Consider the following 25393-nt stretch of genomic DNA (forward strand, 5'->3'; position numbering starts at 1 on the left):
GTATATCAAGTGAGAAGAGTATTTTATTATGAGAGGTGAGAGGATTAAATAACAACCCTTAGATCAAAATAGAAGGTCTAGACTTAATTGTTAATTAAAACTACACGTGCACCTCCTCACACATCACCACCAACAACAACTCTCGTGTTTCTTCACCGCTGAACATCAAGGACAAGGCATGCCGTCACCACGCAGCGGAGAACGACTTCACGGCAAAGTACATCCCCTTCAACGTTGGCTTCGACTCACCGGAAACCTACTCGCTCGACTCGACAAAATCGTGTACCGCAGCCGTTCCGGCGGACTCCTCGACGTGCTGCATGACATGGATTCACCCGTAAGATACCCACCGACTTGTAATTTCAAATTTTTATTGGCTCATGTCAGGCTCATGAGAAGGAATTTTAAATCAAATGCAAAATCTATCTATTAGCATTTTTGAATAATAGTAAAATAGTGCCACAGAGAAGATATTTAACTCTTCTGCTCATAGATAGATTTTGCATTTGATTTAAAATTCCTTCTCATGAGCTTGACATGAGCCAACTATTTTTTGTGATTTAAAACTCCTTCTCTCTCCTAATGTTGCTTGTATAGAATGAAAACTCATGAGAACTTTTATGTATTTCTACCGTTAATTCTTTCCAAATTGGCCAAGTTAGTAAGTTGCAGAAAATGAGAATCTGACCCTTTCAAATCATTTTTCTTATCTTCGGTATGAACAAATTAAATTTTGAAACCCCCAGCAAAAATAAAAACACCACACTAAAAATTTGAAATTACAAGTCAGTGGGTATCTTACACGTGAATCCATGTCATGCTGCATGTCGAGGAGTCCGCTGGAACGACTGCGGTACACGATTTTGTCGAGCGAGTAGGTTTCCAGAGAGTTGAAGCCGGTGTTAAAGGGGATGTACTTCACCGTGAAGTCGTTCTCTGCCATGTGGTGGTGGCGGGCCTCGTCGTTGATGTTCGGCGGCGAAGAAACATGGGATGGTTGTTGGTGGTGATGTGTGAGGAGGTGCACATGTAGTTTTAATTAGCAATTAAATCTGAACCTTCTATTTTGATCTAAGGGTTGCTATTTAATCCTCTCACCTCTCATAATAAAACACTCCTCTCACTTGATATGCCCCCTATATATATATATATGGTAACAAGAGTAAGTAAGAGAGGCAAAAATTACACTAAGGTATGAGTCAAAAACTAGAGAAGCTAAAATCCCAATAGGTGAAGACCAAGATTTAATCATTGGGGATGTAGAGAAACCCCATCTTACAAGTGTGTTTGTCACATTGTTTGCCTCCCTAGGAGAAACAACAAGAACCGCCTGTCAATTTCTTCGTAATAGAGCACAAATATTATTAACAACACCCACACGCAGGTGCACTCTACCTCTGTTAGTTTCATGACAGAGAATATCATTACAAGCTTCTCTATCATCTGTTTCACAAGCCACATCCCAAAATCCATAATTCCAAGTTGCACTAAGCCCCTCCTTAATAGCTAGCAGTTCAACTTTAACATAATCTCCATTGGGAATTGAATTCACAAATCCTTCCACCCAAATTCCTGCATGATCAAGAAGAACACCTCCAACCCCCATGTAGCTATTGCGGAAGCTTTCGTCAACGTTGATTTTCACTTGTGATTGCATTTCCAGTGAAACACATTCTTAGTAGCAAGGGATAAACTACATGAGACCTGATTATACTACATACATGGGAAATATGTCAGTGGTGGGACTCAAAAATGAATTTTGATCTGCATCTCTAAGCTCACCAGCACACCGTGATCATTAAGATCACATCCTTATGCTTCAAGATTTGAGCAACCCAAGTGTGGGCATCCATACCAGTCTTGATGTTGTTGCATGACACTCCTAATCGAAGCCATAATTCCCTAGAGTTGGGGCAATCTCTAAGCACATGTAGGGTGGACTCTTCAGGAATTGAACACCTAGTGCAAGATGTGTTGGACCAACGGCCTTAATAACTTAAGAGGGATAGGCTTATAATGCAGAAGAAGCAACAATCAATTTAATAATGTTCTTTGAACATGCAAGACAAAATTTATTGCAACAAAATAAATGAGATAAGGGAAGAGAGAATGCAAACACAGTTTTATACTGGTTCGGCAAAGTCCGTGCCTATATTCAGTACTCAAGCAACCCACTTGAGATTTTCCTTTCTCTTTGTAAATTCCTTTACAACTTCTGAACCAAACAGGGACAACCCATCCCTTATGTTCAAGAATTCTTACAACTTAGGAGACCCTCGATCCCTTAATCAATCTCTTTGTATAAGAAGAAAGAAGAGGAATTCTCTCTTTAAGAGAAGGATATTACAATTGAAGTCCATGGATGAACTCTTAATGGATTTGTAAGTGTTTGCCCAAGAGTTTCTTTTGAGAGAGCATTTGGTAATGAAGTTCTCTTGGAATCTCTCTAATTTCTTTTTGAAGTTAGACACACACATATATATAGGCCCTTCGTGCCTTTTCAAAATGGTTTGAAGAGATGTGTCTTTTCAAAAAGCTTTCTTCTGAAATTCTTCACTGGTAATCGATTACAGGTTTCTGATAATCGATTACACAGTTATATTTTGAAGGGTTATGACTTTTGAATTTGAACTTCCAGAGTTCCATTGCTGGTAATCGATTACAAACATATGATAATCGATTACATGTTCAAAATTCAAATTCAAAACCCTTTTCAACAACAATTTCTCAAACTTCCCTTCTGGTAATCGATTACACTTCCTCGTAATCGATTACCAGAGCCTTGCATGACTTTGAAACCCTTTGTTTTGAGACAAGGCTTGGTCTTGAAGAAATCTTGAATCAAGACTTTGTTTGTTGAAGAAATCTTGTATTAATCTTGAAGCAAATGTAGCAGCCTTGTTTGATTCTTCTTTGGCATCATCAAAATCATGTATACATACATTTACAAGATGGGTTATATGTCAAATAACATGTGAAACACTTGCCATTGGTTGGAAGGGAATTTTGGCAAATTTGCCAGAGAAAGAAACAAAGCTTCTCATGTAAGGGGGCACGCCAGATCTTCCACTATAGAGAATTAGCTTCCACCGATTCAAAGTTTTTTAACCATATGTAGTCAGATTGTGAGGAGTAAATCCTAGAGTGGCTCCTTACCCAACAAATAGTATCCTTTCCCGTCGGGTTTTAGGGAACTGGAATACTCTAAATATGTTGCACCCACTCTTGGGGCAGAAGTTGGTGTAAATGAGTCCCTCTACAACCACTATTCTCCCAAAAATTTGCCACTATGAAGTTGTTGTCAGATATATGGACATAAGGTACCTGATTGCACAACATGCCTTTACCCTTCCAATTTGAGTACCAAAAAGAAGATTGTGGCTCTCTCAAGCATGGTTGAAATCCCTTTAGTAGATTGTCCCAAGCCTTTAAAAGACTCCTCCAGATGTACAATGATCCTGGTTTTAGTGCGGTTAAGAGTATAAACTTGCCCTTATGGTTCTTGTCTTCCAAAACTCTAACCTAATGCTTATCAGTCAAGTGAAGCATGTCCAATAGCATTTTCCCTAAGAGAGTTGTGTTTTTTGCTATAGAGTCTTTTACTCTTATCCCCCCAAGGGTATAAGGGGAGTTGTCGTTGCCCATGAAGCCATATTCCAGCATCTCGTGGCACCCTTTGGGTACTAGATCATAGATCTACAACTCTGGTCAATTCTTTGACAAGTGGCATTAGGAAACCACATGGTCTGCATTGAATAGATAGGCATCGACACAAGCACTGAATTGGTGAGGCAGAGATGTCTTGCTCTATTCCATAACTTCCCTTTCCAAGAGGCAAGTTTGGAGTGAATTTTTTCCACCACATTGTTAAAATCCCTAGTTGTGACTCACTTTGTAACAATATTAAACCCCAACTATTTGCCTATACAAGGGGTACATATAATGCCCATAATTCCCTCAATCTCATCCTTCATGGTTGGGGAAACTTCTTTTGAGCAAATAAAATTTGATTTGTGAAGGTTTACTTTAAGGCTCAAGATAGCACAAAAATTATCAAGGGTGTCAACCACCACTTTGGCTTGTTCATGAGAAGCTATGAAAAACAACAACACGTCATATGCGAATAGAAGATGGGACACCGATAGACCTCCCCTAGACATATGGATGGTTTCCCACACACCTCTAGATACAAGATCTTGAATACTCTATTAATCTTTCCATGCATGATACAAAAAGGTAAGGTGAGAGGGGATCACCTTGCCTTAGGTCTTTATCAAGGCTAAAATTCTCCAGCTTCATACCATTCTAAAGAACTAAAAGGGAAGAACCCTAGACACCCCACATAATAAGCTTGACAATGGAAGATGGGAAGCCAAAGTCAATGAGTGTTATCCTCAGAAAATTCCAATTGACCCTATCATATGCCTTTTCTAGGTCAATTTTAAGATCAATATAACCCTTCTTAGTTATAGATTTGGAGATTAACTGGATAGCTTCTTGAGCTAGGATGGCATTTTCTGTAGTGCCTCGTCCAAGCATAAAGCTACCCTGGAAAGACCTAATTAGGTCATTTAGATAAGTGTGAAGCAGGGATACCAGAACCTTCGTGATGACCTTGTAAACGACATTGCACAAGCTTATAGGCTTGAACTCCTAGAGGCAAGTTGGTTGATCAACTTTGGGGATCAAAACAAGGACTGTATGGAAAAGACTATCCTCAGTAAAGCTAGACTTGGAAAGCCTCCTGGTGTGATCCTTATTAGGAGTGGATCCCTTGGTGCAGGTCAAGGAATTAGATGATGCCACTTCCTGAGATGGAAGATAAGTCAAGGGTAAACGCCACAAGGGTTCAACCTTGATAAGTTTGAAATTGGTTCAACAAGAAACCTAGAGAGAAACTCTCACAAAATACACACAAATTTTCTCAAAATGCCAAAAGTTCATTTTCTTCAAAATGAGTTCAATACATATAGTGTAGCTGAGGTGCAATTGAAAAGACACCAATTTATTTAATTAAAATTACAAAAATAGAAAAATATTTGATATGGATCTTCAAATTAGTTTGGATCTTCAACAATCAAGATTATTGGGAGTGCTTCTAAGCCTTCGTCCTTCTCCACTTGGGCCTTGTCAAGTATGGTTTCTACCATTTGTTGGAGGGTATCCTCTGACTATTTGGTCCTACTCCTGGTCATAGGTTCCTATATTTAGGTAGCTTTGGGATTCTTATCACCTCCCTCACCATTAACCAAAGGTCCTCCCCAACCACATCCCAATAGCATTTGAAGAAGAAAGGCTTAAATCCATTAGGGTCAGGGGCCTTAAAAGATTTCATACGCATCACTGCATGACAAACCTCCTCTTTTAAGATTGGCCTAATAAGTGCTTCCCTTGCCTCATCAAGAATATGAAGGAGGGTGATGCCCTAAGGAAGATAGGAGGTACTTGCAATATTATTTGAAAACAAATTTTTAAAATACCTAGTAGCCTTCTACTTAAAGGTTTTCGGCTTAGAGTTCCAAGTTCCGGACAATGGTTTGGATATGGAAGAAAGCCAAGTTCTTATCCCCAAACTTTACCCATTTCTCATGAGATTTTTTAAACTAGAGAAATTCCTCTTGAAGAAAAATGTCATTCAACTCTTCGTGAAGCTCCTCCTCAAGCCTCAAGAGATTCTCGGTTTCTCCCCTCTCTAAGGAAAGATACACCCAGATTGAACTTGCATGGAAAATATTCCCAAAATGTTTTGATTAAAAACTAGGGAGTCGTCTTGTACTTGCTTTAGCCCTCCAGTAACACTTGGAGACCCTTTTGCCCATGCAAAATGAACTACCAAATCATATTGATTATGGGTGACCCAAGCCGCATGAAATCGAAAAGGGCACTCCCCAGGGGTATCCCTCATACCTCCACACCGAATAAGCATGGGACAATGATTGGAATAAACCCGACATAAGTTTTCCACAAAGACCTCCAGGAAAGCAATATGCCCAGGTTGATCTACTAACACCCTGTCAAGCCTTTTGGCCACCACTTTTCCCACCTGTTTCTGGTACTAGGTAAATTTCAAACCCATAGCTTCCATATCCAAGAGCTCACACTTATCCATCATATCCAACATAAGATCTACTCTCGATGCTTTGAATTTCTCCCTTCGAACTTCAGATGGCTTCACTATCTTGTTATAGTCCTCCACAAGCATCCATGGGTTAGAGATACTAGAATGAATGGACATAAGATGAGACCAAAGAGAGGATCATTGTGTAAACTAGGGATTAGCATATACAATGGTGCACCACCACCTTTGTTTGTCTCACATAATGCCAAAAGTGATAGCTTGGGGAAAGTTATACATCTCAAAAGTATTCAAATTGCTATGACCGTTTACTAAAATCCATATGCCCCTGGAATTACTCAAGGCTTCCACCAAGTGGTGAATTTCAAAGCCTAAGGACTCACATAAGTTTTTTGCAGATGCAAAGAGGCAGTGTGTTTCCATTAAGATGAAGATAATTGGTTTATACAACATCACCAGTTCTTTGCCTTTTCACATTAATTATACCCCGAATATTCGAGGACACAATATTAATATCATTGAAGACATTCATAAGTAACTATAAAAGTGAGAAGGGGGGGGGGAGAGAGGGGGGCGTGATTCCTAAAGACATGATCATGTCTTGAGGAGGAACAATGACCTGATGGGTGAAGGAGACTCTTTCTTTTGAGCAAGTGGGTCACTTTGGCCATCAACTGGATCGATGTTGCTAATGATCTCCCATTAAATGTGAAGCTAATATTTGTATTTGTGTTAATCTTATAAAAAATGGTATGTTTCGCTAACGGATTTGAATTTGCATGTTAGACTTTTTAGTTAATGTATAATTCATACCATGAAATTATGGGAAAGAGTGATCGAACGGAGATTAAGAAAGGAGACTCAAGTTACTGAGAATCAATTTGGTTTCATGCCGGGAAGGTCGACCATGGAAGCGATTTATTTATTACGGCGGGTGATGGAGCAATATCGCATGGCCCAACAAGACTTGCACTTGATTTTTATTGACTTGGAGAAAGCGTATGATAGAGTGCCTAGAGAGATTCTGTGGAAAGCTCTAGAGAAGAAAGGGGTTAGGGTTGCATATATTCGAGCTATCCAAGATATGTATGATAGGGTATCGACTAGTGTTAGGACACAGGGTGGAGAGTCAGACGATTTTCCCATCACAATTGGTTTACATCAAGGGTCAACCCTTAGCCCCTACCTTTTTACCTTAATTCTGGATGTCCTCACGGAACAAATCCAAGAGATAGCGCCGAGATGCATGCTTTTTGCAGATGACATAGTCCTCTTTGGAGAGTCGAGGGAGGAGTTGAATGAGAGGTTGGAAACTTGGAGACGAGCTCTAGAAACACATGGCTTTCACCTAAGCAGAAGCAAATCGGAGTATATGGAATGTAAGTTCAACAAAAGAAGGAGGGTTTCTAACTCAGAGGTGAAAATAGGAGACCATATTATCCCTCAAGTCACACGGTTTAAATATCTTGGGTCTGTAATACAGGATGATGGGGAAATTGAAGGGGATGTGAATCATCGCATTCAAGCAGGATGGATGAAATGGGGAAAAGCTTCGGGGGTGTTATGTGATGCAAAGGTACCGATCAAGCTAAAGGGAAAGTTTTATCGGACTGCGGTAAGACCGGCAATTTTGTACGGAACAGAATGTTGGGCGGTCAAGAGCCAACATGAGAATAAAGTAGGTGTAGCGGAGATGAGGATGTTGCAGTGGATGTGTGGTAAGACTCGACATGATAAAATTAGAAACGAAGCTATTAGAGAGAGGGTTGGAGTAGCGCCTATTGTAGAGAAGATGGTGGAAAATAGACTTAGGTGGTTTGGGCATGTAGAGAGAAGACCGGTAGACTCTGTAGTGAGGAGAGTAGACCAGATGGAGAGAAGACAAACAATTCGAGGCAGAGGAAGACCCAAAAAGACTATAAGAGAGGTTATAAAAAAGGATCTCGAACTTAATGATTTGGATAGAAGTATGGTACTTGATAGAACATTATGGCGGAAGTTGATCCATGTAGCCGACCCCACCTAGTGGGATAAGGCGTTGTTGTTGTTGTATAATTCATATTTTCTGATTTTATTATTATTATTATTATTATTATTATTATTATTATTATTATTATTATTATTATATGTAACCATGTATACATTTTTAGACTCAAAAATATACTATTTGTCTCAGACGGATCATATTTTTTAGTTACAATTATTAATTTTGTTAAGAAGTAGGAGGGGGTGGACCCTCTAAAGTGATTCTTTTCACTCAAATCTTATCACGTTAAAATCTCAATCATCAAAACAACATGTCTACATTTTTTTTGTTATTTAATTTTTTTACACTGTATGCTTTATAATGTCCCTAAATGCTCCGTGCGTTGACGTGTGATGCTTTAGTGTGCATTATCAACATGACAAATATAAATTATAATTAAGATTAATATATTTCTTAAAATAAGTTGTTAAACATTATAACTTTCATATGATAATAAGCCTTAGAAAAAAATAAGAACTTTATCGATAAATTAATAAATAATATTTATTAATAAAAAAATTTGATTTGATTTTGTACTAATAAAATAATAAATTAACAATTAACATCACTAAAAGAAAAAAAAATCAACTTGCCAATAGTATTAATTTAATCTTAAGGTTGATTCTTTAACAAATAGATTTAAATACAATTTTTGACTTTATAATTTAATGTTTTTATTTTATTTTTGTTTCTATAATATTTTTTTATTTTAATCCTTAAAAATATGATTATTTTATTTTTCGTTTTTAAAAAAAATGAGAGACTACATAACCATGTGTGCGCTTTAAATAGTAAAAAAAAAATTAAATAATAAAAAAATAATCCAAAGTGTTTTAAGAAAAAAAACAATTTCTTGATCTATCATGAAAAACAAAACACCATGTCAAAGCCTAAAAAAAATTAGAGACTACGAAAACATGTCCGTCGTTCCACTTGTATTGGGTGTAACGTGTCAGTGTCATTGTTCGATATGCCAACTCATCCATCAGTTCACGTGTCCATGCTTCATAGTTTCCTTCCTGTATATGGGAAAATTAATATCAAACTATTTCTTATGTGACGTGATTGTAGCTAATATGCATTTAAGAGTCAGCTTTTCCATGTACCAAAAAAAAAAAAACAAAGTCAGCTTTTCCTTCCGCCGTGTATGTTACGCAAAATTAATATCAGCAATTTCTTATTTGAACACCTATGTTGACAATACCATTGGTTTGACTTCTTACCTTTGATTGGTTTGACTTCTATAGGGTGGGAACGTTCATGATTAGTTTTTGTATTTATGATACGCGATGCAGCGTTAATTCATCTGAGCCATGGATGGATGGGGACACATAGACCTTATTTTTTCTTATCTTTCGTTACTTCTTATCTATTTACTTCTTCTTCTTCTTCTTTTTTTCCTCTCTAAATATATACTTTATTTTTGCTTATAAAAAAAAGCTAAGACTAACCTATTTTTTTAAATCTCCCATAAATTACTGGATTTTGTTTTGAGTTTAATTATGATTAATTTTTTCTTTAAGTTGAGTCTCTAATATATCTTAATTAATTTTTGTTTTAGATTTGTAATTAATTGGGATGGTTTTAACATTGTCAATTTTTAGTTTAAATTTTTAATAAACATGTTATCACTTAACTAATAAATTATAATGACAGAAACAAAAAATAAAATTTTTCATATATTAAGGACTCACACAAATAAAAACTTTATACTGAAAAAATCATTAATTCACCATAAACTTAAAAGACTTAAATATATTTTTAGATTTTGTAATTTAGTATTTTACATTTTTTTTTAATTTTTAGTCATTATAAATTATATTTGTTTTACTTTTAATCTTTAAGAAATTTTAGATAATATTTTTTTTAGTGTTTAAAGCGTCATCTAACTAAAGTATTTTAAGGATTAAAAAAGATAATGTATTTAAACCAACTTAAAACATATTTTACAAAATGATTGGTTTGAATTTTCACGCGATTGTAAGCATTTAACAGTTAACTTTTCCTTGTGCAATATATGGAAGACATGTTCTGTTACCCCCTTCCAAGAGACCAGTAACTGAGTGACATCATGTTTTGCCCCAAATTTGTCAATATTGCCATGTTATTCCGAAGGACTTGATTGCAATTTCTAACTTTATGCCAAGTGTAAAACATTATATAAACCAAGCAAATGCAGGTGATGGAAACAAAGCAAATTCAACGATTAAGTAAATATCGCTTGCAGTAGTAATGGATAACCAAAATGCCATCGAGTTCTTTGAAGGCCAAAACCTTTTGTACATGCAGATATTTGGTAACCTAAGACCTGTGTGTCTTATGTGGGCTTGCGAACTAGGTATTCCAGACATAATATCCAACCATGGGAAACCCATTACTCTTCTTGAGTTGGTCTCAGCCCTGCAAATTCCACCATCTAAGGTGGGTTTTGTGAAGCGATTCATGCGCTTTTTGGCACACAATAGAATCTTTGATATCCATGAGAGCCAGGAAGATCATCATGAATTAGCGTATGCTCTAACTCCTGCATCAAAGCTTCTAGTCAATGACAGTATCCATTGTTTATCTCCAATGCTTCAGTTCATGACTGATCCTTGCAATTTTTTTTTGGTTTGTTTTTTTAAAGTATTTTTGTTTCATTATTTTTCTTTAAAGTGTTTTACATAATATTTTTTTCATTATTCAAAATATTTTTTTACTTTTCAAAACATTATGTAAAATATTTTAAGAACGAAAAATAAAACAAATATATCTTTAAGGACTAAAATAATTTTTTTAAGGATAAAAGTAAAAAAATAGTAAAATACAGAAACAAAAAATGTATCTGAGTTTTTTTTTATCAACATATGTTAATTATTAATAAGAAAAATCAAATTCATGATTTTTTTTTTCTTTTTCTTCTTTCTTAACCTCTCAAGTAACCTTATATGTCTAGGTTATGGCAAGTGATTCCCGAATGGTAGACTTGGTACTAAAAAATTGCACTTCAATTTTTGAGGAGCTAGATTCCATCGTGGATGTAGGTGGTGGAACTGGAACCACAGCCAGAATTATTTGTGAGACATTTCCTAAGTTGAAATGTGTTGTGCTTGACCTTCCTCATGTTGTAGCAAACTTGACGGGAAGCAATCGTTTAAGTTTTGTCGGCAGCGATATGTTCAAATCCATCCCTCAAGCCGATGCAGTCCTACTAAAGGTGAAAATATATGTCCAAATATTTTTTTAATTATTTTTATTTGTAAAAACTGAAGATATTGTCAGAAAATTTATAAAAATTCACACATCCTTGGGATTTACAACATGTTATGTATTTTTGTTCAACCCATAAGATTTTATTTGAATTGGAAAAAGAATATTACATATATATAAATACATATTTATCAATTTTTCCTCTTTTAACTTTGTTTTTACAGTGGGTTTTACATGATTGGAATGAAGAAAATTGCATAAAGATCCTCAAAAGGTGTAAAGATTCTATTTCAAGCAAAGGCAACAGAGGGAAAATAATAATCATAGATGCAGTAATAAATGAAAAGCTAGATGACCAGGATAAGACTCAAACTAAGCTCTGTATGGATATAGCTATGATGATCGCTTTTAATGGAAACGAGCGAACTGAAGAAGAATGGAAACAACTCTTCATTGGAGCAGGATTCCAACACTACAAAATATATCATACTTTTGGTTTTAGATCTCTTATTGAGGTCTATCCTTAATGCTTAGGCACTATATATTTCAGATTAATTTTTTTTCCTCTAATTTATTATTTAGGTTTAATTTAATTTTTAAATTTAGAAAATTAATTATTTTGATACTTTAATTTTTAAAGTCAATTTATTTTTTTAAAAAAATATGTATTTTATAACGGTTTCAAACCACTTAGTAATAGTTTCAAATCGTCGTAAAATATGATGTTTTACAATTTAAACTGAAAAATTAAATTGAATCATTTTAAAAAAAAATTAAAGGATCAAATTAAATTAAAATGTTAATTTAAATCTAAAAAATAAATTAGAGGACGAAAGATTAATTTAACGTATATGTTATGGTGTATGTTGCACAACGTCACAAGATATTGTGGTGATGTGTCAAACAATTCATATGTTGTGTGTTGTAGTTGAATAAAGATGTCATAGGAAGGTAGCTAGCTAGCACTGTAAGCATGGTGGATCTTGTTGGCTAAGTGATTAAATGTATTACGTCCGAATTTCTCCTTTCCTATTTAACAAAAATAAATTGAATAAACTTGTAATGGGTTTAATACTTTAGTTTTAGATGCGAAGTGAATAAGTTTACAATGTTATGGTGTGGCTTTTCATCTTTAGTTATGAGGGGGTGCTATTTGGTACGAGAAGCATAGGTACGCATTCTTACGAATTTAAAAATCACCAATCGTATTATTGCTTGACCATTCAGAAATGAAAGTTATAAATATTATCTCCAATAAATTTATGCTACTTAAGATTCGTGTGATTTGTGTATATATATTTCGTATTGATTATCATTTTCCAATTAGAATATGTATTCACATTTTTCAAACCAAAAGTAATTACTCACAATTGATAACACTGATTGAAGTTGATTTAGCTTATGGTATATGATTACTTAAAAGTGTACTACATCGATTATTTGTGGCTTACAACATCGATTATCGACCGTCATCGTATCAGACATCGTAGAAAGTGTAAACGTCTACGACGACGATTGTATTGAACCGTCGTAGAATGTATAACATTCTAAGACGAGTTCGTGCCCAAAACTGTTTTAAAATGTATCACATTCTAAGACGATCTTAAAGACAATCGTCTTAGAATGTATTATTATTTTTAAATTAATTTCATTTGTTGTAGTCATCTCCATGCCAACTATATTACAATGATTGACATCAATATATTGCTACTTAAGTGCCACGTAATAATTGATAAAAACATGTGACCATTCAACTAATTAATGTGTAAGAAAATTATTTTTGTCTCTAACTATATTATAACAATCATACATAAATTTCCTTAAAATGAGACACCTCCAATAATACAAGATCTTCTATTTTGTTAAAGGCATCTTTCTAGTAGATTAAAAAGCCATTACAAAATATATTAAAACTAAATTAAAGTGTTCTTAGAATAATGGGGAATATAAAGTCAAGTTTTTATTGTAATGATCTATACTCAACTGAAATAAATGGAACCGAATGCCACAATTCAGGTTACCTTAACAATAGTTTGATCATATAGAAGAGGCAACAGATCAGGAAGAAACCCCTTGATGAGATTCGGCTTATTGTGTGCAAATGTGCTTATAGCCAAAACAGCTCGCCTAACATGCAGCATACTCATAATAACAACCAGCAAAAGTTCAAACTAATTAACCATTGGCCAGTATGGCACAAATATGCAACCAATAAAAAGAACATAGCATGTTATATTTCTTGAACAACATTTAGTAAGGTGATTAAAAACTCACCCTATTGTTATCCTTGATAAGCATTAGAAATGAAGATATTTCAGGGTATATGATCTCTCATCTATCTTCTCTGGATGCTCAACTATGGAGTACTTCACAGCAATGACAACAGTAGCTTGAGTAAATGCAGCTGGACTGGTTGTTCTTACCTATAGAAGTTTCAAAACATATAAAAACAATCATCAAATACAACACTTGCAAGTCACAGGCACAAGTACAGGATACCAAAAGAAAATTGAGATACCTTGAGTGCAGGGATGAGTTTAACAGGCTCAATAAGAGCAATTTTGCCCAAACACTCCGCCACTACATTGCATACTCCCTCTTCTTCACTTTCACAGTGGTTGAAGAGTAAATTAAGTATTTTCTCCACACTGGACTCTTGAAACTCTGCTTTATCTACAGATTGTCTCACAATTACCTGCCAGGTAGGGGCAAGAGAATTGTATATATATTAAATTAAATATTCACAAGTTTTTATGATTGCGTGTGTGTGTATATATATATATATATATATATATATATATATATATTAAATATTAGAAAGAAATAAAAATAACCAGATAGATTTTGTTAAGGCAACACACCTCTTTCAAAGAATGAAGCAAGAGATATTGTTTCTTCTACTGATTATCAATCTGATCCAAGATAAATGGCAAGTATTTTGGAAGATTACCAAGAACAATGTTACCAAGAGCATATGAGACAGTAGACTTTATCTCTTCAAAAGGGGACTGGAAAGATTCAATAACAATATTTTCTATGTGCGGATGTGTACTTAGATCCTTCCTTCTACCAATATAGAAAAATAATTTACTCGTGTTTTTGTAATGAAGTCAAATGAAATTTTTGTAAAATTAAGTTATTTCCACAATTAGAATTAGCTTTTTCAATATAAGGGGTTGGGAAAAGAAGCATGAAGGGGTTGACCAAAATTATGTTTGATTAATTATTATGCTTGCCTTAGCTCCTATTTTGAAGAGAGAAAAATAATTTACCCGTGTTTTTGTAATGAAAACAAATGATATTTTTGTAAAATTAAATTATTTTCACAATTAGAATTAGTTTTTTCAATGTAACGTGATTAAACATCACATACTCTTCATGTATTAATTATGGACGGGTTTGTTTTAAGTTATTTTTTAAAAAAAATAAGTGTTTTCTTAAAAAAAATTCTTAATAAACAAATAGAATTTACTTCTCAAAATGAGAAAAAAAATATTTTATTTAAGTATAAAAATTTAGAGACAAACATAAGGACAAAAAACAAAACAAAAACTACTGATTTTATTAAAATAAGTATTTTTTTAAGAAAAAGATTTAACCAAATTCATCCTATATTTCATAAGCCATTTTCTTCAATTTCATACACACATTGACATATTCAATTAAAAATACGCATTGCTTTCAATGTTTTATGGTGAATCTTTGTTTATAAAAGTGTATATCTAAGCCCTTTGCTTTATTGTATTGGAAGTTTTCTTTATTGTCATTCAAAAACAATTTTTAATATTTCATCCACTTTAAGAAAACTAGGTATAGTAATCCAAAAGAAAATAAATTAAGAGAATGCACTTAGTACTAGAGGATGCAAATTTACCCATCAAGGTGAACTACATTAAAAAAAATGCAAAACAATAAACCTACTAAATTTAAATATTTAGATATATAAAAAATTAAACATAATTATAACATGTGAAAATTTGATATGTGAATCTCTTACGAATAGTTTTACATTTGTTCATGGCAATATCAACTATCATGTGAGTAAAAAATATATTTTTAAAAAAAATTAACAATGAAGAATCTCACACTTTTGATTAGGTGAGATCATTGACAAAATAATGAGTTGATGACTCCAACTTAAGATGCACAGAACAACAGAGTCAATGACTCAATGATGCATCGGTCAAGGATACTCTTCATTTTTAACACCGGAAAACGTACCAGGTTGTCAAGTATTTAAAATTAAAACGGAGTGATCCGAGTATCGAACTTAGAGAACTTGCTTATTAGACAGAGTTTTATTCAGAAGTAAGGCATTGTTGGAACAACATTGATAATCAATGGTTAAAAACAGAAATAAACTACTTTTATGGTAAAAATAGTAAATGCAAGTAAGTAAAAGTTGACAGCAATAGGTAAAAAGTGTTGGGTATTTCTAGCAAACAAGTTGATGCATATGAAGATATTTCTCTAATCAATCATGCTTTTGTGTTCTATGTTGTAGCCTAAAATACTAAACATTGATCCCTCGTAAGTTTAGACTAATTTAACCTAAGCTTTGTCTGCAGATCCCTCTTGTAAGACTAGGCTTAACTTAAACAACATTATCGTAATAGCATACTCAGAAGACCAAAACCCCAACAATCCATCCCTGGTAATGTGGTTATTCAGTCCTGCTTCTATCAAGTTCTAAGGCAACAATACATTTCCCAATGCTAAAGTCACATAACTGTACACACAAATGGGTGATCAGACCAAGAGCATGCAGAAATTAAGCATTGAAAGAAGCATTGAACACATAAAATACAATTAATTAGATATTAAAGTAATTACATCAGTTGTTCCTTAGAAATCCCCAACAAGGGTGTTTAGCCAACCATTACAGAAAAACCCTAACACAAATGAGATTGAGAGTACATAATAATTGTTCCTTACACAAGAAGGGAGATCTCTCCTCCTCTTCTTAGCACCTCACAATCACTCTACCCTAGGCTTCTCTGCAAAGCTGCTCCTCTTGCTGCCTCCAGAGCTTCTATCTTGAAATTAGCACTGTGCTGTACTTGCTCTGGAATTTTGTACTGCTTAAAAATTTTGTGTACCCTAATTCTGCACAAGACATACTTTAAATAGGCTCTGAATCCGTGACGTTGCGCTTAGCGCCACCCTCGCGCTTAGCGCGAGTTAGTGGATTTGAGCTTAGCGTCAGTCATGTGCTGAGCCTGGCTAAAGACAACCATCATGCTTAGCGCACGACCTTGATATTTATGCTCTGCTAGATTCTTTTGCCGCGCTAAGCGCATTGAAGCTGCGCTTAGCGTTGGATGCGCGCTGAACCCAAATGGTGAGCTGAGCGCAACTACCACTTTTAGCACTTCAAGACTCAACCTCTTTTAACCTCAACTTGAACAGATTTCATCATTAAATCAAATGGAAAATATTCTAGAGACAGCTATAACAATAAAACAAGATTTATTTACAAATCCCTACAAAATAACTATAAATTGGGGAAACTATACAAGTTTTGGAAAATGTTTTCTATACAAAAGTTAGTTGTATAGGACGACTAACAGATACACACATAATCGCATATAACCCAAAATAGGAACCAAAGGCTAATTAAGCTCATTGTATAGGCCAAAAATTCTTGCTATACATAATAAGAAGTTGTTGCAATCAGTTTCATATCCTTAATTTAAAGTTCATTTTTTTTATTTCATCGTAGTGAGAAATTATTCTTTGTTATTCTATTTAATGATAGACAAAATTCTTTAAAATATATAATGAAGTTCAAAATTATGAAATAAACTCTTAAATTGACTCCTTAATTTTAATCATATACCCATAATGCATGGATGGAAAACTAGTATAACCCAAAATTGGAATCAAAGGCTAAGCTGATTTTGTTGTGAGAAATTCATGCTAGAACATAACAAAGGGTAAATTCTGATAGGGATGATGAATGTCTCCCACCATAAGAAATAAAGAAACCTAATAGGAAAGTGGCAATGCAAGTTGATAGAAGATGGTCAAGGAACATGGCCCCACCCAAATGTGCACATAGTGGACCATTGGCCAAGGTTAAGGCAGAACATCATAGACACATCAATAGTGAAGGGGATGTTGGACCAAGGTTGGTAAGGAGTAGTGGAATGAGAAGAGAGTGGAGTTTAGAGGATTTGGCTGGGCAACAACAAGACAAGGGAGTTAGATGCTATTGAGATATCTATCATTCATGGGCCATAAATTGTTGAATTTTGTTGGACTTTTCCATTAACATTGTGTATTCTTGTATTCTTTGGGGGAGAAAGTATTCCATGATCCCTTGACTACTAAGTGGTTATATTGCTAAAGATTAGAACGTCATCATGCATCACACTACGTGAAGGAGAAACTCTTGTGCTTATTGGTTAGCCAACAAAAAATCCCTTGATAACATGGCTTTTTCCTTCTCGTTTAATGGTTTTAGTCTTAGATGATGCTTTAGGAACTTTTAATCTCCCCTAAACATAAAAGTGCAAGGTGCTGCTTAGCCTTTTAAAATTAAAAGGGAAAATGCACAATGATCAGTACACATAGAAGACAAGGAACAATCTACTGTTGTGGCAATATATTTCATTTTATTTGAGAGGTGTTGGGAACAAGCAATTCCGTAATTCTATGATATTCTATATATAGTATAAAATACTATGAAGATATTCTATTAGAGCATAGCCACTTAAAAAGAAAGAAAAGAAAGTGGAAATATAAGGAGTTATAGAAAATGACAGGATAAAACTGATATAGACTACAAGATCAGATTGAATTAGAGCAGGCTACAACTGCATAAATAGTTAAATGCTGAGATGGATTATTAATTAAATTCACTACACAACAAAAATACTGAAGAGAAAAGCTTATGGAATTAGAACTGCTATCATCCTTGAGAATGTCAATGAGCATTTTCACTATAGATGAACACTTCTGATCACCAGCAGCAAGGCATAGAACAACAACACACTGAGCCATCGAATGCAAAGCTTGTTTAGCAATGCCACCAGACTGTGGAGAAGGCTTAGCACAGGCAAGTAATGACTCCAGTAGAGAATCAAAACTAGTATTTGCATAATAGACTAAAACAACAAAAAAGTTTGGCAAAGCCTATAGCATTCAACAAACAAAACCTGAGAATGCATTTATTTTATTTCATATAAATTGGGACAAGTTCAGTCACATGCATCAAAATTACGGAAAGTGCTTGCCCCTGCAACAATGAGCTTTTAATTAATGTTAAAGCTTGAGGAAGAACTTTGTTTCTAACGGCCAAACCAATACTTTGGTTTGACCTCTTGTCACCCATTAATGTGCAGCAGAGTTCCAGGGCAAGAGCTGTCATATGCAAGTCAGAATCATTGAAACACAAGCATTAAAAGAAAATTGAATCAATCATTCCATATCACATATGCCAATGTACAGAGAGTAGCTTAGTAAGACAAACCTAATTAGTCCTGACAGTTCTACGATAATAACTTCATAAGCAGACAAAACAATCTTATCACCATAAGCAACTATAAGTGAATTTAAGGATCCCAAGGTAGCCTGCCTTAGAGCACGATTAGCCTGTATGCAAACCAGTAAAACAAGGCTTAGAATATTTCACCCCCTTACAGTGGGAAACTCAATTCATAAAATTTGATTTCAAAATCAAATCAACTACATGAAGTTTTGATAAAAAAAATACATCATAAGTTAAGTTGATGAATGTATTATAGTGAGAAGAATAGCATACTTTTTGAAGGAATGCAGTCAACTCTGCTACCACATGCTCTAGAATACATGATAGATCCACCCGAAGTGGAGAAGCAACAATGACAGCAAATGCCTGCATACAAAATCCAACAGTAGCATACATTTCCATAATCAAGTTTCATCCTTCCATTCCACCCATCCTAATCGGGAGTTAGAACAACCTGACCATTTGCCTCAAGTGAGATTGCTCTCTCACTTTTGTTAGCAATCTGCATCTCTACACCCATCGTGTCTAGCATAACTTGTCAAAATCAAATAACAAACTCTTAGCTCCTTTCCCATTGTTTATTTTCAACATAAAACCCAAGAGAAGTGGAAAAATACAATAACACAGAAACCAAAGATTCCTCAAGCAGTTGCTAAAAAAGCTTCACTTCACCTTTACAAATTAGAAAGTGTTTAAACTCACCTAAATCACCTAAACCCTATTGTTTTAATCAACATCTTCAGAAGCTCAATGGCCGAGCACTGTTTCTTGTAACTATCAGCAAACACTCTCAAATTTGTTCCTATTTTACATATATGTTTGCTCAATACTTCAGAGAAGTCCTCAACAGAACCTTTCATGGCACCTTCAAACCCAACACCCAACAAAATACGTGCCACTGCCTTCTACGACAATTTTGCCCCTTGCTCAGGCCAAATAACTTTCCCATTCCCCTTAGCTCCAAATTTCCCACGAGACAACCCTCCTCCATGTTCCACACTACCATGCTCAAGCCTAACCCCCGTGCCTCTTCATCATAACAGAACTCCTAATTTCCGCAATAGGAGGCAAGGTATCAAGAACACTAAGCATCTTCACTTTCTGGTCACTACTACTTTCCACTCTATCACTCAACGGAAGCGCGCTATCAGGCACGCAGTTCACCATGTACTCTATCTCCTAAAAAACTGAGGAGAAAGTGGGGTTTGGATTGGTTCAAGTTGGTTGTAGTTGGAGCCCAAGAAGAAGGGGTTGGTTAGGGATTGGATGTGGAGCCTCTGCTTCTGATCCTTCATGGGATTGGGGCTTAGGGTTTCTGCCCAATGAAAGAGACGATGCCACAAGTGAGAGAGAGATGATGCATGAGGGAGGGCTTCACTGAGGGGAACTAAGCACTTCGACGGAGGGATTCACAATGAGGGAAGGCAAACTTGTTGATGGAGGGCGGCCTCGGAAGTTCGAGAGATCCAGCTCAAGAGGGAAGACAAACTAGTTTTGCTGGCTGCGCGTGAACCACTCATATATAGGGCTTTTAAATTTAATTGAGATAACGACGGGGCCTTAATAAAATCCGTCGTAATTTTTATGAACAACACACATTCTAAGGCGGTTTTCAATAATTGTCTTAGAATGTGCATTGTAAAAGGCTTTTTCTAGTAAGATAATTACAAAAATGCCACTGGCTCGTTTTCTAAGGCGATTCCAAAAGAACCGTTGTAGAATGGTTGTCGTAAAAACACATATTTCTAGTAGTGGATACTTCAGTCAGTTCAGTGCACAGATACAGAAATACCAGCTAACTATCTACCAAAGAGTCACAATTGCTGCAGACCATAGTTGTTATTTTCAACTGATTTGGATCTACCTTCAACGCATATAGCTTGAATCTAGGTGCATTTAAGAAAAGTAAATAATTTTATTTGGATAGCTGAAAAGAAACTAAATTTACATTAGATGATAGGGAGAGTTAAAGTTGCCTCTTTTTTTTTTGGATCAAAAGAGGTTGGTTAATGCAAAAGGAATTCCACAAGAGATCTCAACTAGGTTAGCATTGCACTACTAGAAAAGTGTTATTTTACGATGACATTTTTGCAATTAGGGATAATAATTTTTTTTTATGACGTACATTCTAAGATGATTTTTATGAACCGTCTTAGAATGTATGAATGCGACAATTGTGTAATTAACATGAACGTAAACGACGATGGTTTTGTGTAAAGAATTGGCGTCATTTTCGTAATCCGAAATTATGTCCTTCGAAATTAGGTTATTCTGGTGCATCCCTCACCTCGCTTAAACATTCTGACCCACTCGCACCCTCGTGCTCACCCAGTTCGCTCGCCCTTACTGACTCCGTTCATCTATTCACCGGCCATCGAAACTGTACGGGTCTTTGTCATGTCGGCGTCGTGTGTGGCCATCGTCACACAAGTAACTACCAGTGAGTGTCAGAATCTTATTTGGTTCTTCTTGTCTTTACCTAGAGCTGGTAGGTTGGGGATTTTGTTGGCAATGTGTAATGAATGTCGTTTTGATCATGATTTGATCATTTGGAGCTGCAAAAACTCATCATAAGTCCCTTAAACTAGGTACTATGTATGGCCACTAGTAGCTTTGCTTCATCACATAAGTCATATTTTTAAGTGCTTTGCCTCCGGTCCTTCTCTGTTGCCTCAAAAGCAACATTTTTATGAGCAATTTTGTTGAACTCCTATCCTTCTGAATTGTATTTTGTTTTTGCCCATCATTCTTGACATTACATGGTTGTAAAATAAGAGCATGGTTGTGCAAAATTTTCCCTTGAATTAAAAAAAAAAACTGAAGTAGAATTAGGATCTCAAAATGCAAATAACTTGTAAATTCCTGAAAATCTTTGCAAACATTTGTAGTAGTTTCAGGGGAGTCAAACTCTTCAAATCCAAACCCCATAGAAACATTTTTCCCATTTTCAAATGCTTCTTCACGTATTTATGAAAGCAACAAAACCAAAATAAGAGAAGCAACAAAACAAAAATATGAAATATAGCTAAGTCATAAAGAGTTAGAAATAAAACCAATACCTTGACACTCAAAATGCTTCCCTCTTTCATGTGTTCAATTAAATGTTTCTCCTCAGACTTTCATCCATAGTCTTGAAATTTAGGTTCTTGACAAACAGGGACCACCAAAACTATTATCCTCCAAGGAATTTGTGAGCAATGGCTCCGTTAGGTTTTGCAAAACAACAACAACAAATGATTGATGATTATATCAACTTATAGATAATATGTCATTGATTGGAAAATTTTGTTATGTATACTTTCTAATATGTTTCAAAAGAACTCACTTGCTTGGAAGCAAAGTTATGTTTTCCTTTTATATGTAACTCATTTTCCTCTTATATTATTATTGTTGTTGTTGTTTAGAAGTATCAAGGTGCTTGGGTTTGATGCTTCACCAGTTCACATTCACAAGATGTGTGCCTTGACATTCCCATAATGGCAAACTAGAGATATAATAATATAATTGGAAGTCTTGCAACTTTATCCTAAAGCCAAGAGTCTCTTTATTACTATTAGAAAACATTTTTGTTTTCTGTATTCATGGATAATTTCAAAATTATTACTTTTTCCTGTTTTGAAAGATTTGGGGTACAACAAAAAAAGTGGGGATAGAATTGCATATAGTAATTATTTATAAATAAAAAATTGAAACCAAGCAGTCTTTATCGTATAATCAAAACTAAAAGTCACACCAATCAAGATGGGAATGATGCTGAGAACCCCATCGATATCATAGGTAGAAAATTTATTTATATAGGTGTTGGAACACCTATTGTTAGCATTTATGATCTTTTTTATTATTATTTTGGAAACGGGAGGAAGGGTTGCTTTAACCAAGAATATTGATACATCCAAAGAGAGGAAAAGCAAAATTATGGTTTTATGTAGCATCTCAGAGTTACTTTCCACTCCCAACCAGCAGATTTTAGTCCAGTTACCATAATAATACAAGTAAAAACCAAAAAGTTAAAACCTCAATTTTGGGTTATTCTTCCATAATAGGACCTCGAGAGTAACTAAGGTGTGTGTATGAAAGGGTAAAAAAGGAGTGGTGTAGGAAATCATAGCTATTGGAGAGAGGATGCAACATCATTTAATGACTTGATAAGAATGATAGGGAGTAAGAGAATTATGCCTTTCTTTTTTAAGGGGTGAGGCCATATATCACATGATAGTGGGATGGTAAGAGATAAGTGAAAATTAGTTGGGAATCTTGGGAGACTAGACACTTTCAAATTTCCTAGACCACTTTCATTTTCTTTAGCATTCATAACCTATCATCACCTTGATACAGGCCTGGGATTAGCATTAATACTATATATAAATTGTATTATATCTCTAATACCTATCATTCCATTTCTTTTTTCATATGCTCTATACAAGTTACTCCCACACTCCTCCCTTTGTGTGCAAGAGAGAAAGAGTTCTGACAAAACCATTCTTAGTCAATGCTTTCCATTTTCCAAAAAACATAGAAGACATAACAGTACAGTTGTAGACTCGCCTAAAACTTATAGCTTGCACAACAACAATAAATTTATTTTCTTCTTTTTTATGAAAATCAAGAAAGAAGGAAACAATAAATTCATTCATGGAGGACAGCCTAAAGGGTAGATTATCCATTGATAGAAGTTAAATTAAAATTACATTATTACTGAACACTACTAGGTGAAACTTATGACCAAAAGAAAAATAGATTATTACTTGAAACGCTTGTAAGCTAAACCTCTAAAAGCTGCTCGAGCTTCCGCTGGTTCAAGGAAAACAACCTGAAATATCATCTCCATATGATTCAAAGGTCGACATAAATATCATTACACAATGAACATGTAATTGTGACAACAATAACTTTTCCAATACCTCACTACTGAAGACAGTTTACCAATCGACTAAATAAGAAAAGTAAGCAACAAAAATGCCAAGATAGGATAATGAGATAGAAAATATGCTTTAAAATCTTAATTCAATACACCCCTCTAACTCCCTAAGACTATTTCATATCCACATACTCTTATAGAAGAAATACTATTAAAACTATAATAAATTACTAGGCTTTGTGCTTGCACTAGTAGTTGTAATGCCACTCATATACAGTTCCTTTAAGATCATGACCTATTGTTTGGTAGGGCTCCATGTTGTTGAACCTGTTGGGGACAAAGTATAGTAGTAGTATTCTATATTTGTATAATGAATCATGGCAATATGTTGGAGTATTTGGCTTACAATGATTTAGTAAACAACACTGAGCATGAACCTATAACCCCCAAAAGTACTACATATCAGAAGGGCAGTAGCAAAGATTTAATAAAGGCCTAGGCAAAATGTTACATAACAACCAAGTGCTGCAAAAAGGGACTGCACAACACATTGAAAAATAAATAATCAGAACATATGAAAATATATCCATCAAATCAATCATAAGAAATTGCATATTTCACTAAATATATACCAACCAAAGAAAAAATAACTACAGTTCTACTACATATACTATCATAAAATTACACCATAAATCATTGAACACAAAATCCCAATCAAATTGTAGGAAACATACCTGAGCAACATACCCAAAGGAAATGAAATTAAGGAAATTTCCAAGAAACTAAAATACAACCATGCGTTATAAAAACCTACTAACCGTGTCGGCCATGGTTTGTTACTAATAATTTGGTAAATCATATAGGTTTATAGGTGATTATTCATACATATATATATTGGTTGTGTGTGAATTAATATTTTTATGGCCTGTTGTATTCCACCCTTAATGTTAGACAATTTGTATTGGTTGTAGGTACTATTATTTGACTGACATAGGAAGTTAAGCCTATTCAAAAAATTTGTTGTTGATTGAGTGAAGATAAACTCGTATAGTTATCATTGTCGGCACTGCACTCAACTTTGTTACTAGCATCTTTGGAGGTATGTATGTCATTCTGACACTTATGTGGTTATTACACTTGTTGATATATGAGTATTGTTTAGTATTATAATTTTCTACATTGTGAGCGAACCATAGTTCCCTGTTTGAGATTTAATACAATGATTAATACAGATAGTTTGGATTAATTCCCTTTATGTTACGTCATACAAATAGTTTGGATTAATACAATGATACACAATTTAATACAATGATTAATACAAACTCTTGCTAAGAGGCCTTTATGTTGCTTTCAACTTGATTTTTGTAATTGTCTACATTCTTTTCTTGCAGATGGCATCAAGAAAGAGAGCGAGAACTGAAGACATCCCTTCATCATCCAACCCATCTCCTTCGACAGTAGCCATGGAACTAGATGCCCAACAAGCACATTCTTTAATTCCTATGTTGCAAAGCTTATTCAAGGGACAGTTGATGATCGTATACAACCAGCAGGAGTTGGCTCACAACAGGCCAATCATATCTATGGAGCAGTTTCTGGAAAAAGTGGCATGGCCTAAAGTTCAGCTCCCTCTGGAAAGAGCCCCTAAGGTTGTTCCTCCTGGACCTATACCAGCTAGGACTGAGCTGACATCAGCTGAAGCACAACCTCTTGTAGTAGATCCACCTGCTTCTCCGGAACTTGAGACATTGT

General features: G+C 34.9%; 1 protein-coding gene and 1 pseudogene across 1 annotated transcript; one reads left to right on the forward strand and one right to left on the reverse strand.

The window, feature by feature from the left end:
* Positions 1 to 10298: 10298 nt before the first annotated feature.
* Positions 10299 to 12376, forward strand: LOC114366991 (isoflavone-7-O-methyltransferase 6-like). The gene is made up of 3 exons (XM_028324051.1): positions 10299 to 10712; positions 11038 to 11298; positions 11516 to 12376. The coding sequence occupies exons 1-3, from the start codon at positions 10335 to 10337 to the stop codon at positions 11816 to 11818; spliced, it is 942 nt and encodes a 313-aa protein (XP_028179852.1). The 5' UTR covers positions 10299 to 10334; the 3' UTR covers positions 11819 to 12376.
* Positions 12377 to 13303: 927 nt separating this feature from the next.
* On the reverse strand, positions 13304 to 19179 carry LOC114368193 (annotated as a pseudogene).
* Positions 19180 to 25393: the final 6214 nt, after the last annotated feature.

Source organism: Glycine soja, chromosome 9 (assembly GCF_004193775.1).
Source record: "Glycine soja cultivar W05 chromosome 9, ASM419377v2, whole genome shotgun sequence".
Classification (NCBI taxonomy): Eukaryota; Viridiplantae; Streptophyta; class Magnoliopsida; order Fabales; family Fabaceae; genus Glycine; species Glycine soja.

What these genes read in the sequence shown, in the direction of transcription:
- LOC114366991 (XM_028324051.1), top strand. Translation starts at nt 10,335, where the DNA reads ATGGATAACCAAAATGCCATCGAGTTCTTTGAAGGCCAAAACCTTTTG. An exon ending in ATCCTTGCAATTTTTTTTTG is followed by an intron (nt 10,713 to 11,037) that starts GTTTGTTTTTTT and finishes TTATATGTCTAG; the next exon opens with GTTATGGCAAGTGATTCCCG. An exon ending in CCGATGCAGTCCTACTAAAG is followed by an intron (nt 11,299 to 11,515) that starts GTGAAAATATAT and finishes TTGTTTTTACAG; the next exon opens with TGGGTTTTACATGATTGGAA.